The 17,188-nt window shown below is 43.2% G+C and overlaps 2 protein-coding genes across 6 annotated transcripts in view; both read right to left on the reverse strand.

Annotated features, from left to right (window-relative positions):
* SLC39A11 (solute carrier family 39 member 11) overlaps nucleotides 1-17,188 on the reverse strand; it is a 641,085-nt gene that overhangs the window by 274,789 nt on the left and 349,108 nt on the right. The window lies entirely within an intron of this gene.
* LOC141072910 (uncharacterized) lies at nucleotides 14,433-16,252 on the reverse strand. Its single transcript, XM_073560148.1, has 2 exons — nucleotides 15,287-16,252; nucleotides 14,433-15,005 (listed from the first exon to the last, which is right to left on the reverse strand). Exons 1-2 carry the CDS (start codon nucleotides 15,731-15,733, stop codon nucleotides 14,478-14,480), a joined length of 975 nt encoding a protein of 324 aa, XP_073416249.1. The 5' UTR covers nucleotides 15,734-16,252; the 3' UTR covers nucleotides 14,433-14,477.

Here is a 17,188-nt window from a genome sequence, read left to right on the forward strand (position 1 = left end):
CTGTCACTGCAGGCAGAAACTTTATGTCAAAGCCTGTCTGCATTTAGGAAGGAAGCTTAATACCAAGTTCATATGTTCAGACACGAGATGAGGAGAAAGAGGGTTCAGAGCAAACAGTTCAAAAATACACAACACGGGTCATAAACCGCCTCACTCAAAAACAAATTCAATGCGAGGTATCATGGTCCTTTCCATACGCAATTAAGGGGACCTCAACTATTCACAAACTTGCAAGTGTTGACCAGCAAAAAGTTACATTAGCTTCAAGAGAGGTTTGTTGCTCTACGTAAAGCCAAAGATGGCATACGGTGATATATTTTCATGACATATCACAAAGTCAACTCCGCTACGTCAGAAAAAAAATAATCTCCACTGCATTTAACGCAGAAATAAAGGTCACTTACTAGGAGTGAAGGAGTAATGTGTTGAAATGTGGTTACTATAAGAGCCGCTCCACCACATGCCACAACCTTCATGGAGCAGCCGTGCAGGCGCACAAAAATAAGATCCTGCTCTCAAACGTAATGCGTTCAGACCACTGGTTGTAATGAAATTCCTCCTCTGGCCACTAAAGGAGGTCGGAGAATTCCCTAAGCACTAAGTAACATAATGTTTCCACAATCTCCTCCAAAACCACAGGCTCCTGTAAGCATTAACCTTTTTCATTTTAGCGCATTTGCTAATGCAATGTGGTAAACCTGAACAGAACAGCAGTGCTGCTTGTGGAGTGAGCGGCTTACACGTCAATCTTTTTACTATATATCCATAACTTTTAGTAACTGTAAACATTCTCTGATATGGTGGAAGAACAGGGGTGAGATTTTAAGTTACACGCGAAGCCCACTGAAACCATCTAATGGCAATCACCAGCATGGTACAAAACCATTGGCCGATCTGTCTCATCTGTAGTGACCGCGTCTCCTGATACTGATAGATAATTAAGCAAATTGCCATAAGGACTAATGAAAAGCTGAGCAAAACACATCATGGTGTTGATCTCTATGACTGGAATTATTAACAACCCAATGCTCACAGAGACATGGTGTACAAGGGCACATAGTGCCTGTTTGGGCTGCATGATTGGGCACTCCGTGGCTGGTGCTGTATAGGATGGCACAGTTTAGCCGTCATAACATAGAATTGAACACCATGGATTGCACTGTATAAAAGGGCACACCATGACTGGTACGTTGATGGAAAGTCAAAGTGTCGCTTGCATTTTAGAAAAGGGCACTTTCTGGCTGATGCTATAAAGAAGGGCACTCTCTAGTTGACGCTGTATAGAAGGGCACACCATGGCTGGTGCTCTATAAAAAGGCACACTCTGGCTAGTGCTCTATAGAAGGACATATCGTGCCTGGACAGTATAAAAGGGCACACTGTGGCTGTTACTGTATAAACGGAATATCGTGGTTCTATAGAAGGGCACACCATGGCTGATACTCTATAGAAGGGCACACCATAGCTGGTGCTCTATAGAAGGGCACACCATAGCTGGTGCTCTATAGAAGGGCACACCATGGCTGATACTCTATAAAAGGGCACACCATAGCTGGTGCTCTATAGAAGGGCACACCATGGCTGATACTCTATAGAAGGGCACACCATAGCTGGTGCTCTATAGAAGAGAACACCATGGCTGGTGCTCTATAGAGGGGTGAGACATGGCTGGTGCTCTATAGAAGGGCTTACCATGGATGGCACAGTATAGAAAGGCACACCATGGTTGTTGCTCTATAGAATGGAACATCATGGTTGGTGCTCTATAGATGGGCACAACATGGCTGGTGCTCTATAGTAGGGCACAACATGGCTTGCGCCGTCTAGAAGGGCACACCATGGTTGTTGCTCTATAGAATGGTACACCATGGGTGGAGCAATACAGAAAGGTACACCATGACTGATGCTCTACAGAATGGTACACCATGGCTGGTGCTCTATAGAATGGTACACCATGGGTGGCGCAATACAGAATGGTACACCATGGCTGGTGCTCTATAGAATGGTACACCATGGGTGGAGCAATACAGAAAGGTACACCATGACTGATGCTCTACAGAATGGTACACCATGGCTGGTGCTCTATAGAATGGTACACCATGGGTAGCGCAATACAGAATGGTACACCATGGCTGGTGCTCTATAGAATGGTACACCATGGGTGGCGCAATACAGAATGGAACACCATGGCTGATGCTCTATAGATGGTACACCATGGATGGCGCAATACAGAGAGGTACACCATGGCTGGTGCTCTATAGAATGGTACACCATGGTGGCGCAATACAGAATGGTACACCATGGCTGGTGCTCTATAGAATGGTACACGATGGGTGGCACAATACAGAATGCTACACCATGGCTGGTGCTCTATAGAATGGTACACCATGGGTGGCGCAATACAGAAAGGTACACCATGGCTGATGCTCTATAGAATGGTACACTATGGGTGGCGCAATACAGAATGGAACACCATGGCTGATGCTCTATAGAATGGTACACCATGGGTGGCGCAATACAGAATGGTACACCATGGCTGATGCTCTATAGAATGGTACACCATGGATGGCGAAATACAGAAAGGTACACCATGACTGATGCTCTACAGAATGGTACACCATGGCTGGTGCGCTATAGAATGGTACATCATGGGTGGCACAATACAGAATGGTACACCATGGCTGATGCTCTATAGAATGGTACACCATGGATGGCGCAAAACAGAAAGGTACACCATGACTGATGCTCTACAGAATGGTACACCATGGCTGGTGCTCTATAGAATGGTACACGATGGGTGGCGCAATACAGAATGGTACACCATGGCTGGTGCTCTATAGAATGGTACACCATGGGTGGCGCAAAACAGAAAGGTACACCATGAGTGGCGCAATACAGAAAGGTACTCCATGGTTGTTATTCTATAGAATGGAACACCATGGATGGTGCAATACAGAAAGGTACACCATGACTGATGCTCTATAGAAGGGTACACCATGGCTGGTGCTCTACAGAATGGTACACCATGGGTGGCGCAATACAGAAAGGTACACCATGGCTGATGCTCTATAGCAGTGGTCCCCAACCTTTCTGACCTTGAGAGCCACATTTAGTTTAGAGAGAGGGTCGCGAGCCACAGAGGGTCGCAAGCCACATCCAGCTCCCGCCCCCTTCAAAGTAGTGTCAACCAAAGCCCCTATTACAGCTATAATGATAGCCAAAGCTTTTCCACAGAAATCATTCCAAAGCAATACACTGAGATCCAGGGGTTCCCACAATACCTCCATTCAGTATTCTCCCATCAAGGACTCCCAACACACTGTCACATCCAGCTTTGATGTCCTCCTCTAATAGATAGTACCATCCTCCAGCGTTCCATACCTAAAACATTTTTAAACCGCTAAGATCAGTATATGTGCATCCAGATCTGCTCTGTACAGGACTACTCACAACATTCACTATTTTGAGATGTACTCTTCATTCCTGTTTGCTAGACCTGGACCTAATGCACCAAGCTGGCAGACAGTTGTGAGCCACAATTCATGGAACCGCGAGCCACATTTGGCTCTCAAGCTACAGGTTGGGGACCCCTGCTCTATAGAATGTAACACCATAGGTGGCGCAATAGAGAAAAGTACACCATGGCTGATGCTCTACAGAATGGTACACCAAGGGTGGCGCAATAGAGAAAGGTACACCATGGCTGATGCTCTAAAAAATGGTACACTGTGGCTGGTGCTCTATAACATGGAATACCATGGCTGGTGCTTCATGAAAGGGCACACTCTTGCTGGCACTGTATATAATGGCAAACCATGACTGGTGCTCTGTACAAGGCACATCCTGGCTGGACAGTATAGAAAGGCACACTCTGGTTGGCGCTGTATAGAAGGACATACTGTGCAAGGACAGTACAAAAGTGCACACTGTGGCTGTTACTGTATAAAATGCATATCATGGCTGGGGTTGTATAGAAGGGCATACTATGGCTAGCACTTTGTAATATAGAATGCTGTGGCTGGCACTGTGGTTGGCACTTTATAGAAAGGCACACCTCAACTACCACTATAGGACATAAAATTACTTGCACTGTACAGCAGCACACACAGTGGCTGTTGGTTTATTAAAGCAAACACCAAAAGCTGGCACAATAGAGAGGCAAAATATAGCATGCACTGTATGGAAGGCCACACTACGTCTGGCACTGTAAAAATTAAGGAAAAGGGTGGCTGGCACTGTATAGCATGGAACAATGTGCTTGACAATGTGTAGATAGGCACACTGTCGATGACAATGAGAATGACTATGTGGAAAGCAATCAAATTCTGTAACTGTATAACAAATCAAACTGTGTCTGGCACTAAATGGAAAGGCATGACATGCCTAGTACCAAATAAAAGGGTACACTGTGCTGTGGAAAAAGGAGATGTTCCAGCTCCTGGTAAACTATTAAGTGTTGTCTTTATTCCATCACAGTTAAAAAAATCAAAGACAGGATGGTCAGCATGCAACCCATTTCGAACACGGTTGTTCTTTGTCGAGTTTGTCTACACTGTGCTGTGTCTGGCACAAAATAGAAGAACGCATTACGACTAGCACAGGATAGAAGGGCACACTCTGCTTGGCACTGAATGGACAGGGAAACTAAGTTTGACAGTGCATAGATGGGTGCAGTAATTGACACAGATGCTGGCCATGTATAGAGAAACTACTGTGCAAATCTTTTAGGCAGATGAGGAAAAATTGCTCCAGAGTAAAAGTGGTTTGAAAAACAGAAAGCTAACAGTTTATTATTCTCAATTAACAAAAAGAACAAAAGAGAATGAACAAAAGAGAAATCTAAATCACATCAGTAATTGGTGACCGCCATTTGCCTTCAAAACCGCATCAATTCTTCATGTTCCACTAGTACAATGTCAGGGATTTTAGAATTATAGTCAGGTGTATGAGTAACCAATCATGCCAAAAAGATGATAATGATCAACATTTTCATATGTTCAAATCAGTCATAAACTGAAACAGAAATAGCTGTGTAGGATGCTTAAAACTGGATGAGGAATAGCCAAACTCTGCTACAACGTGAGGCTGTAGAAGACCGTTTCATGTAACAGGTCATACACCATGGTAAGACTGAGCGCAGAATCAAGACACAAGGTAGTTAAAGTGCTTCAGCAAGGTCTCCCCCAGGGAAAGATTTCACAGCAGACTGGGGATTCTATATGTGCTGATCAAACGGTTTTGAAGAAACATCAAGAATTGGCCATTGCTGAGATCCACAGATTCTGTGGAAAGCCAATGAAACTTAGTACAGCAGATGAAAGACACATTATGCTTACTGCCAAATTAAAATGGACGATATCCAGAGATGCCATTGGCTCAGAACTGGCAGCAATCTTAAGGACCCAACTACACTTTTCTACTGTTTGGAGAAGTCTGGCCAGAAGTGGTCTTCATGGAAAAATTACAGCCCAAAAGCCCTACCTTAGACATGAAAAACATAGGAACTGGTAGACATGAAAAACATAGGAACTGGGGAGCAGAAAAAGAGCAGCAGGTGCTCTAGACTGATGGGTCATGACTCAAGATGTGAAATATTTGGCTTTAACAAAAGGCAATTCGATCTCTGAAGGGCTGGAGAGCGGCACAATAATGAGAGTTTGCAAGAACATTGAGGAATGATTGATGGTCCAAGCAAATATGGAACTAAATTTCGGCAAGTAGAGTTCAGGACTTGCTTGGGATTAACCCCTTTACTCCCAAGGATGGTTTGCATGTTAATGCCCGGGCCAATTTTTACAATTCTGACCACTGTCCCTTTATGAGGTAATAACTCTGAAACGCTACCAGGGATCCCGGTGATTTAGACATTGTTTTCTCGTGACATATTGTACTTCATGATAGTGGTAAAATTTCATTCATATAACTTGCATTTATTTGTGAAAAAAATGAAAATTTGGAAAAAAATTTTGCAATTTTCCAAATTTGAATTTCTATGCTCTTAAATCACAGAGATATGGCACACAAAAAACTTAATAAGTACCATTTCTCATATGCTTACTTTACATCAGCACAATTTGGGAACCAAAATTTTTTTTTGTTAGGAAGTTATAAGGGTTAAAAGTTGACCAGAGATTTCTCATTTTTACAACACCATTTTATTTTTAGGGACCACATCACATTTGAAGTCACTTTGAGGGGTCTATATGATAGAAAATACCCAAAAGTGACACCATTCTAAAAACTGGTGCTCAAGGTGATCAAAACCACATTCAAGAAGTTCATTAACCCTCCAGGTGCATCACAGTAATTTTTTGAATGTTTTAAAAAAAATGAACATTTAACTTTTTTCACAAAAAAAATTACTTCAGGTTCAATTTTTTTATTTTACCAAGGGTAACAGGAGAAATTAGACTGTAAAAGTTATTGTGCAATTTGTCCTGAGTACGCTGACACCTGATATGTGGGGGGGAACCACTGTTTCGGCGCATGGCAGAGCTCGGAAGGGAAGGAGCGTCGTTTGACTTTTTCACTGCAAAATTGGCTGGAAATCAGATGAGGTGTCATGTCACGTTTGGAAAGCTCCTGATGTGCCTAAACAGTGGAAACCCCCCACAAGTGACCCCATTTTGGAAACTAGAGCCCCCCCAAGGAACTTATCTAGATATGTGGTGAGCACTTTGAACCCCCAAGGGCTTCACAGAAGTTTATAACGTACAGCCATACAATTAAAAAAATCATATTTTTTCCAAAATAATGATCTTTTCACCCCCAATTTTTATTTTCCCAAGGGTAACAGGACCCCAAAAGTTATTGTGCAATTTGTCCTGAGTACGCTGATACCCCATATGTGGGGGTTAACCACTATTTGGGCACATGGCAGAGCTCGGAAGGGAAGCAGCGCCATTTGACTTTTTTGGCAGGAATTGAGATCGGACACCATGTCGCGTTTGGAAAGCCCCTGATGTGCCAAAACAGTGGAAGCCCCCCAATTCTAACTCCAACCCTAGCCCTAACCCTAATGGGAAAAATGGAAATAAATACATTTTTTTTTTTTAATTTTATTATTTTTCCCTAACTAAGGGGGTGATAAGGGTGGGGTTTGATTTACTATTTATGGCAGGTTTTTATGTTTGGCAGCTGTCACACGCTAAAAGACGCTTTTTATTGTAAAAATAGTTTATGCATCACCACATTTTGAGAGCTATAATTTTTCCATATTTTGACCCACCGAGTCATGTGAGGTCTTATTTTTTGCGAAACAAGTTGACGTTTCCATTGGTACCTTTGTCAGGCACGTGACATTTTTTGATCGCTTTTTATTCCGATTTTTGGGACGCAGAATGAACAAAAACCAGCATTTCATGAATTTCTTTTGGGGGGTGCGTTTACACCGTTCCGTGTGTGGTAAAGTTGATAAGGCGGCTTTATTCTTCGGGTCTACGGTTACAGCGATACCTAATTTGTCTTTTTTTATGTTTTGGTGCTTTTATGCACTGAAAACAATTTTATATAAAAAATAGTTATTTTTGCATCGCTTTATTCTGCGAGCTATAAAACTTTATATTTTTTCGCTGATGATGCTGTGTGGCAGCTCATTTTTTGTGGGACAAGATGACGTTTTCAGCGGTACCATTGTTATTTATATCTGTCTTTTTGATCGCGCGTTATTGCACTTTTTGTTTGGTGGTATGATAAAGCATTATTTTTTGCTTCGTTTTTTATTTTTATTTTTTAAGGAGTTCAATAAAGGGGTTAACTAATGGAACAGTTTTATAGGGCGGGTCGTTACAGACGCGGCGATACCAAATATGTGTACTTTTGTTTGTTTGTTTTCAAAAAATGAGTTTATTAGGGAATATTTTTTTAAAAAATTTAGCGATTTTTTGTAAATTATTTTTACACTTTTTTTTTTTTTTTAACTTTATTACACTGTCCCGGGGGGACATCACTGTCATGTGACAGATCGCTGATCCGACACATCACAGATTGCTGTGACAGATCAGCGATCTGCCACAGGCGCTGCACAGGTTTCCTCATGCCTGCGCTCTGCTCCCCTGATCGCTATGACGTACTATTCTGTCCTTGGGACTTAGGTTCCAGGTCACGTGGACGGAATAGTCTGTCTAATGTAGGAAAGGGGTTAATGGTGTCCTCAATGCTGATAATATAGGTAGATGCACCAAATTTATTCTGCAGCAGGACAATGAACCCAAAACATACAGCTAATGTCATTAAGAGTCTTCAGGGTAAAGAAGAACTCAGAGAACTGATCATATAGCCTCCACAGAGCCCTGATCTCAACATCATCCAGTCTGGCTAGATTTACAAGAAGGATTTGCAAATCGACATCCATAGAAGATCTTTAGTTAGTTTTCCAACATGTTTGGCATAACCTCCCTGCCAAGTTTCTCCAAAAACTATGTTTAAGTATCCTAGAAGAATTTATGATGTTTTGAAGGCAAAGGGTGGTCACCAAATATTGATGTGATTTATAATTTTTATTGCTCATTCACTTTGCCTTTTATCGATAAAAAAATAAACTATTACCACTTCTATTTTTTAAAGCAATTCTTACTTAACAAAATTTTTTTTCACACCTGCCTAAAATTTTTCAAAGGTTCTGTTAACTACTGGAAGACTAGATATAAGTAATAAGTGCCATCACAATCTGAATTACAGGATGTATAAACATCTGTAGATTGTAATGTAAGTCTGTGTGCTCACAAACAAGGGACTCACAAAGACGACTTACGGTAGAAAGCATAAACAGACTTAGAAATCTTTTAACATCAATTTTCCTTTAAATTGGCCTTTGCGACACCTAGTCTGTGTCGGCTAAGTGTTTCTATTGTCTGTGCCGCCAAAATGTGCAAGGCTCCTGATAAATTGGATTTTCATCTCCTGCTTTGCTCCTAATAATTGCTGACTGCTGCTATTCATATTAATTGTCAGAGTTTACCGGACGGGACTGAACTTTAATCTTATTCTCTGGAGTATACAGCTCGCTCTCCGTGGATGTGACAGTCAATGTGGTTGCACTAGGAGTTAAGAGGGGGAAGCAGCTGTATGCTGTGGACCAGTGACCTCTTTTGAGTCCTTTCACACTAGAAAAAGGAAAGAAAAGGCTCCCTACAAAGATACTTAGTATTAGTACACAAAGCAAGTCCACCGACGATGTGGAGAGCCTGTACATGTGACCTTTCTATGAAAGCAAATGTGACAGGCAGGCTCCGGAACGAGCATTGTGTGGAGGATCGCCAGCTGGAAATGCCAAGGACCTTTCTCTGCTTTGCATCTATAGTCTCTCGACCATAGATAAAGCTATTTTTTCTTGTACTGTGCAAGCTTTAAGTACTGTGCAAGCTTTTAGTTCTGTCAACAAGTGGAGATCTGGAGAATTACTACGCCTACCATTATATACTAGTGGAAACCATGCATGAAACCCTGCCTCCATTCCCCTTTCCTAAATTCATCAGAAAGTATTTTTAGGGCTAAGTTCACACTGGGCGTTTTTGTGGCATTTTTTTTCCTGCAGCAAAACCTAAGTGCTTGGCAGAAAAGAAGCTGCGGCTAAAACGCATGTTTTGCTGCATTTTTTGCTGCAGTTTTGGTGCCTTTTTTCATGCATTTCATTTTCAATACAGTGGGTAAAAAACGCTAAAAGAAGTGACTTGCAAAGCACAACATACTGATGACAAAAATAAACAAGCGGTGTGCATGAGATTTCTGAAATCTCAGACACAGCTGGTACTAAAAAACGCAGCTGAAAATTAGCATAAAAAAAGTGTATAAAAAAATACACGCATAAAAAAACGCCCAGTGTGAACTAAGCCTAAAAACTTCTGGTACTTTTGTTTAAAAAGAAATATTCAAAGTATTTACAAAGAAACTTTTCAAAAAGGATCTATCCCCACATTTCATTTCATGGTTAAAACTGCACGCATTATAAAATCGATGTCTAAAGGGTATGTCACACTAAGCGAGATCGCTCGCGATATCGCTTAAGCGACCTCGATTTTTTGACGCAGCAGCGACATCGCTGACGATGTCGCTGCGTGTGACATGTTGTGGCGACGTGGCCCCCGCTGCGATGTCGCTGATCGTGCACGAACGTTCAGGACCGTATTTTGATCGTTGGCGTCCCGCTGGTGTGCCTGAATCGTTGTGTTTGACCCCTGTTATGAACGACGAGCGATCTCGTTGGCGACTCATATGTCAGCGGCGGAGGCGGGACTAGGTTTCATTTGTAATAACGCCCCTCAGCACCGATTGGTGGCCACTACATCACCCCAGCAATAAATGAAAACGTCACAGTGCGTCCCCATCTATTGTTCCATTGCGCTTGGATTACACCTCATTCTGGTCCTTTGTGCGTGCTGAGTATAGTATCGTGTGAGGCTGGTTTTGGATTCTGTCGGAGTCACAACTGCGATTCATCTTTGGCATTTCTACCATCTGGTTTTCTGGATTTCCTTAGCAAGGTACATATATTTTGTTTGTTTTGTTCCCATTTTTAAACTATTTTAATCTTATTACAATTTGTTATATCTAATGTTTTTTCTTTTAGCAGTGCAAACCGCATCTATTGTTTGATTTTTGTTGCTTTGTGAGTAAATCTTTTTGTAATATTTGATCCTCTATTAATTTTTTTTTTTAAACTTTCTAAATAACTTTTCTATTCCTTTTACCGGGAAGGTTGCACATAATGTACATGTCCACCGCGGAACGTGTGATTGTGGCAGCAGCTTTACTGATGGAGGGCGATCGACAAGAAGAGGCGCGGGTGGAAGAGAGGCACTCCAAACGAAAGCGTCGCATGTGGACCAGAGAATGGCTTGAGCAGCGGTCCAAATTCACCCACATGCATCTAGTGAGGGAGTTAGGCCGGTTTCACATTAGCGCTTTTTCAGCGCACGCACGGCCGGGGGTAGCTCCGCCCCCGAGCCGGCTCTCTGCCCGGCGTGCCCGCCCCTTGCTTGTAGTGCCGCCTACTAGCGGACAGCGGCGCCTGCGATCGGCGCACCCTATCTTTAGCATAGGGTGCGCAGATCGTGCGCAGGCCGTGCGCTAGTTGCGCTTTGACCTGCGCTGGGCACTTTTGACGGTGCGCCGTGCGCGCCAAAATCCGAAAAGTTTGATTTTGGCGCGCACGGCGCACCGTCAAAAGTGCGCAGCGCAGGTCAAAGCGCAACTAGCGCACGGCCTGCGCACGATCTGCGCACCCTATGCTAAAGATAGGGTGCGCCGATCGCAGGCGCCGCTGTCCGCTAGTAGGCGGCGCTACAAGCAAGGGGCAGGCACGCCGGGCAGAGAGCCGGCTCGGGGGCGGAGCTACCCCCGGCCGTGCGTGCGCTGAAAAAGCGCTAATGTGAAACCAGCCTTACAGGAGAAGAATCCGCAGGATTTCCGCAATTATCTACGGATGTCGGAGGATTCATTTAAGCTCCTACTGGAATGTGTGAGGCCACTCATTGAACGGCAGGATACACGGATGCGTGCAGCTGTTTCGGCAGAGGAACGTTTGGCTGTCACACTGCGATTTCTGGCAACCGGACGTTCAATGAAAGACTTGCAATTTTCAGCAGCTGTTTCCCGATCACTCCTCAGCGTGTTAATCCCAGAGACATGCAACGCCATCGTCCACAGGATACGGAGCTACATGCCTTTTCCTAAATCCGCGGCGGAATGGAAAAAAATTGCATCTGATTTTGAACGTATTTGGCAGTTCCCTAACTGTGGTGGTGCCTTGGATGGCAAACATGTGCGCATCACACAACCAGCCAACAGCGGAAGTTATTTCTACAACTACAAGGGCTACTTCAGTGTGATCCTCATGGCCCTTGTGAACGCAAATTATGAATTTATAAACGTTGATGTTGGCATGAACGGGAGGGTTTCGGACGGAGGCGTTTTGGAGCACACTATTTTTGGTGAACGCTTGAAGAACTCTGAACTGCACTTGCCAACCAACATGGACACCACCGCCAATCTTAACTTTGTGTTTGTGGGCGATGAAGCCTTCCCCCTTCATGCGCATCTTGTGAAGCCGTACCCACTAAAGACTCTGACGGAGGAAAGGCGTATTTTTAATTACAGGCTGTCAAGGGCACGCCGCGTTGTTGAGAATGCGTTCGGAATCATGGCCAACCGCTTCAGGGTTTTCCACACTCCAATAAACATGAAGCTGGAATCCATAGACTCCGTGGTGTTGGCCTGTTGCGTGCTGCACAATTTTTTACGACAACGCGATGCTGCAGCCTACAGTCCGCCAGGCTTCATGGACTCAGACAGCAATGGTGACGTGGTGCTCGGAGAATGGCGTGAGAATGATCCCGCTATTGCAGGACTTCGACCTGTCAATCAAGGCAGGACCAAGGACGATGCAAAGGCCAGCCGAGATAAGTACTGCCAATACTTCAACGGGCCTGGTGCTGTGAGTTGGCAGCATCAAATATAGTTATGTAAAGATTGCTTGGTTATCCTGTTTAAAAGTTTGTGCTAATAAAAAAAAAAAAAAAAAAAAATTTCAATTTTGTGTTGTGTTTATTCAGAGGTGTGATGGGGAGGGGGTATTAATATCGAGAAGGCAAAAAACAAGAGGGTTGAGATGGGGAGGGACAGTACTGAGGACATAACTCCGAATGAGGTGGAGGTGATGGTGAGGGGGGAGTTATGTGGGGGAGGGCAAAACAGGTGGTGTGATTGTTGCGGAGTGAGCAATGGGCATAAGGAAAAATGAGGTTAAGCCCACACATATGCATCTCAGGTGCGATCTCAAAGAGGCTGTGGGACTATGACGCATCTGCGTTCCCGTTCGCCGTGACGTCATGACGCATGCGTGGGCGGCGTTACAGCGGCCTAGAAAAAATTATTCTAAACAATATGGCTTCCAGGCGTTCTGTACCCTGGGGAGAGCCTGAGGTTCGATTCTTGATCCAGGAAATCGACGCAAGGGACTATGATTGCACCACACACGTCCGGCCCATGCTTCATAAGAAGAGGGTGTTGAAAAAAATTAAAAGAGGCCTCATGCGCAGGTTTGGGGTCGAGCGCAGTACGACGCAGATACGAAAAAAACTCGCAGATCTGCGCTACCGCTCCAGCCAGCGCATAGCAAATATCAGGTCCGACAACCAAATTGAAGAGGGTGAGTGTTTTTGACAGAATATGAGAAAAATTTCTTTTAAGTTGTATGTTGTCTATTAACGTGTGCGTTAACGCTTCATATCTCAGATTGCACGTTCAGCATTCGCTAACTGTTCAGTTGTTAACAGTTTGCAAAATGCCATGTGGTTATGCTGGGACATAGCAATGTGTTGAAGTGAAAGTGAAAGTGAAATGAATTTTGAATAATATTTTCCTTTATTTTTACAAAATAAACATGAGCTTGCACTGTGGAGAATAACATAAATTATTGTTATTATTCAAGTGTTCTTATTCAAATAACGGTGACGATGTAGCATCTCGCAGAACAATATCCTTTTTTTTTTTTTTTTGGTTTCAATTAAAAACAGCATTTAACATGCAGATATCCATGGATTGTTTTCCATATCTGTAGAACCACCATTACCATCAAGCCCGCCATCGCAGGATGAGCCAACAGCCCCAGCATCAACGATGGATCAAACAGGGTCACCACCTACCCCTTTGCCCGCTTCAAGCCCATCTCCAGCATCACTCCAGGATATAGATGTGGCCTCTCCATCCGGTAAGTAAAGACATTTATTTTTAAAAATGAAATAACAAAAAAAGGGGTTCTTAAACTTTTGTCTCTGGAAAGGAGGAAGTGTTGCCGTGTAAAATTTCCATTTTTTTTTCTCATAGCCGTTGGTGCCAGTGCTTTAGGGTGGGCTATTAGCCCCTCCCCAGAAAGAACTGTTCCGACCCAATACCGTAAGGATAAAAACAAAAGCCATGTACCTTTTGTTTCTACTGTCTCTATAGTTGCCAGGTTTACATTTTACATTCTTTTCATCCACAGAAATACCCACAGCACAGGCACTGCTGGCTTCTCACCGGCGGATGAGAGCAGCTATGGCTGTCACTCTGGCAGCCATGGACGTTCACGGAGTGATGCTGGAGAGGTTCTTGGCGGGTGTACAAGAGGGTGGCAGTAGCCAGTAATTTTTTTTTTTTTTAGGTTTATTTATGTTTTTTTGTTAAACCCCCTTGTTTCTGATGTTGTAAAAGATGTTAAAAAAAAGAGTTTCTAAATATATCAGAAATAAAAATTTAAATATTTTCTGATTATATACGTGGCTGGATATTACTTTTAGTAAAAGATGTTCATGTGCACAGCCATCTTTTAAGTGTTGTTAACATCAATGTTCTAATACGAAACAAAGGCAAGTAAACGACACCACAATTCATGTAAAATATTACATTTTTATTTTTTAAAAAAATTAAACAATTTGAATAATTAAAAAAATGTAAAACTATATACAAAACAAAATTTTCTAAAAAACAAATTGGCACAACTACAATTGTAAAAAATATGGATCTTTTTCATTTACACGGTGCCTAGGCGGAGTTAAATAATAAGGTGCAGGAACATGGCCTTGGTTTGGCGGATGCTCCCTCCACATTGTAGGCTCTGGAGTCTCAGGATTCTGCGGCCAAGCGTTTTGGGGGTACTGACGTCTGTCCATGAAAGCTATTGTGTCTGTAAGTTTCCCCATTGAGGCTTCACTCAAAACTTGTAGCATAAGCCTTTCTGCATGGAGACGCTGAACTGGGTCTAGTGTTGGCAGCTTTTCATTTGCATAGAACGCAAAGCCGGTCAGGTTCTGAGGTGTAGTTAAAACTTTTTTTGCCAGTTCAATAAATTGTGGTGTCTCCGAGGTGGGGGCCTTCCTTTTGCGCCCGGAAAATGTCAGTTGCCTCGGCACAGAGGCGGATGGTGCAGATGGGGATGGTGTCTCTGTTTCCTCCTCTTGTGTCGTAGATGCGAAGCTGTGTTGCTCTGGCGTGATTATGGGTGTAGAAATGCCAGCCTCTTCTGTGTCCTATGGGAACAGAAAATACATGTTACATCACAAGCAAAAGAAATATACCTTCACAACAGCCAAATACAGCTACAAGATGAATAAAGGGGGTTGTATCAATGGTTTTTAATTTGTCCTTCAACGGTATGTCAAATAGGTAGGCATCTAGCGTAAAGCTAGATCAATTATCATTACGTTACGGGATAACGTCTGCTATTGTGTCAATGTTTCCTTAATTATTCATAAATTCTATTCCTAATGGCCACGTACATTACTATGAGTTGTAAAATCAAGGTACTTACATCACCGACAGGGGAGTCATGCTGGATCAATGGGTCCGGGGCCAAGATAGATGCCATTTTTCTCGGAACTTCTTGGTCCCTTGTGAAAGAGAGAAGTTCGAAGTACCAAAGTTTCGGCACATAAACATCCTCCGACCCCGCTCCCGACTTGGTTGAATTCTCGACTTTGTTCACTTCTTTTCGGTACACTGTGCGTATGGCCTGAATCCTTTTTTTAACCGATGCTTCATCCGCTGGCTCACTGGGGTAATGTTGTTTTGTAAGCTCGACAAGTTTTTGGTAGGCCTCCTTCTTTTTAAGTCGGTTACTATAATCAGCCGACTTTATTCTCCATAAGCAAGGCATCGTGCGGTAAATCTCTATGAAGTCCCGCAGGAATTCGTGCTTATCAGCCATCTGTAATAATGAAAGGATAATGTTAAAATGGCACAATACTAATAGAAACATTTGTTTTATTAAAAAATAGGATAAATTAAAATGCGTACATTACCAACAACTTATAACACACCTAGGATCATAAAATGGCGGAGATGGGCACGGCTGAAACTAAAATGGCTGCCTGCCACCCAAAAAAAAAATTAGATGGACAACAACAGTTTACACAGCTGCAGAAAAAGGCAGTGGTGGGCGCAGCAGAAAAAAAATTTGCTGCACCAAAAAATCACAGAGATAGACGACAAGTAAAAAAGCTGACAAGAAATTGACGCGGCAGAAATAACATGGCTGGCCCCAAAAAAAAAAATTACAGTGATAGCCAACAACACAGTAATGGTGGGCGCGGCAGAAAAAAAAAAAGGTCCGAGATAGATATGTGATAGCGGAGGGCGGTGGAAGGAAAACTACCAAGGCTGCTAAACAAACATGTAATTCAAAAATGTTAATGACACGAAAAAATGTTAAAATAAAAAAATTATAAAAATAAGTGCCTACCTTACAAGACTGTATGGAGATCCAGATGGAATCAATGAATCGAGGGCGAACGCAGCAGCGCCACACAATGGATCTCAGGTCTTGAATCACAGAAGGCGGGCAGGACGCATTAAGGTAACCACAGCGCTCGAGAACAATGAAAGGGAGCGCTATTGCGTCGTCCTTTATTACTCTGTCGTCCAATCACAAAGCGAGAGCTGTGACAGCAACAGTCATGCCATACCGTGCCATATAGTGATGACCAATCTGGGTTGAGGGGAGTGGAAAATGATGCGCTCAATCACGCCTATCTAGGTCTGGGTCTTTAACAATACATGCTGTGTGACAGGTCCCAACGACCCCCGAGGTCGTTATACAGATCGCTGATCGCAGATGTGTCGTTTATGAGATCTTCCTGTTTGGAAGCTAACTAACGATCATATAGCGATGTTCTAACGATCTCTCCCAGGTCGTGTCGTTGTCGTGATCGCTGGTGCGATCGTTTAGTGTGACAGTACCTTTAGACTTGTGATATTTCTATAATCCATGTCACAATGGCTATATAATTATTTTTGAAAGTTTATGTTCCTAGCTTGATTGACAGCTCCTCAAAGCCCCTCCTCGTTGCTGCTCTTAAACCTCTGTCCACCTAGCCCGATTGTTAGCGCCTCAGTGTCCTCCTGGCTACTCTTCAATCTCCTCCAGCATAGCCTGTTTGATCTTTATGTCCCTCCTTCTGCTGCTACTGAATTTCCATCCACTTAGTCCAGTTGACAGCTCCTCAATGTCCCTACTTCCAGCAACTAGTCAATCTCTACTCATCTAGCCAGACTTACAGCTCCTCAGTGTACTCCTCTCTCTGCTACTGATGAATCTCCACCCACGTAGTCCGATTGACAGCTCGTCAGTGTCCTACTTGCTACTCATGAATCTCTGCCTACCTAGCCTGATTGATGAGTCCTCTGTCTCTACTCTTTGCTGCTGCTTTATTTT

The sequence above is a fragment of the Dendrobates tinctorius genome, unplaced genomic scaffold (genome assembly GCF_039654945.1).
Source record: "Dendrobates tinctorius isolate UK_male_01 unplaced genomic scaffold, ASM3965494v1 ptg000014l, whole genome shotgun sequence".
Classification (NCBI taxonomy): Eukaryota; Metazoa; Chordata; class Amphibia; order Anura; family Dendrobatidae; genus Dendrobates; species Dendrobates tinctorius.

Bases quoted from the DNA above. Each gene is read 5' to 3' on its own strand.
- LOC141072910 (XM_073560148.1), bottom strand. From the start codon at position 15,733: ATGTTTCTATTAGTATTGTGCCATTTTAACATTATCCTTTCATTATTA. The intron at 15,006-15,286 runs GTAAGTACCTTG...CTGTTCCCATAG, and splicing joins ATGACTCCCCTGTCGGTGAT to GACACAGAAGAGGCTGGCAT.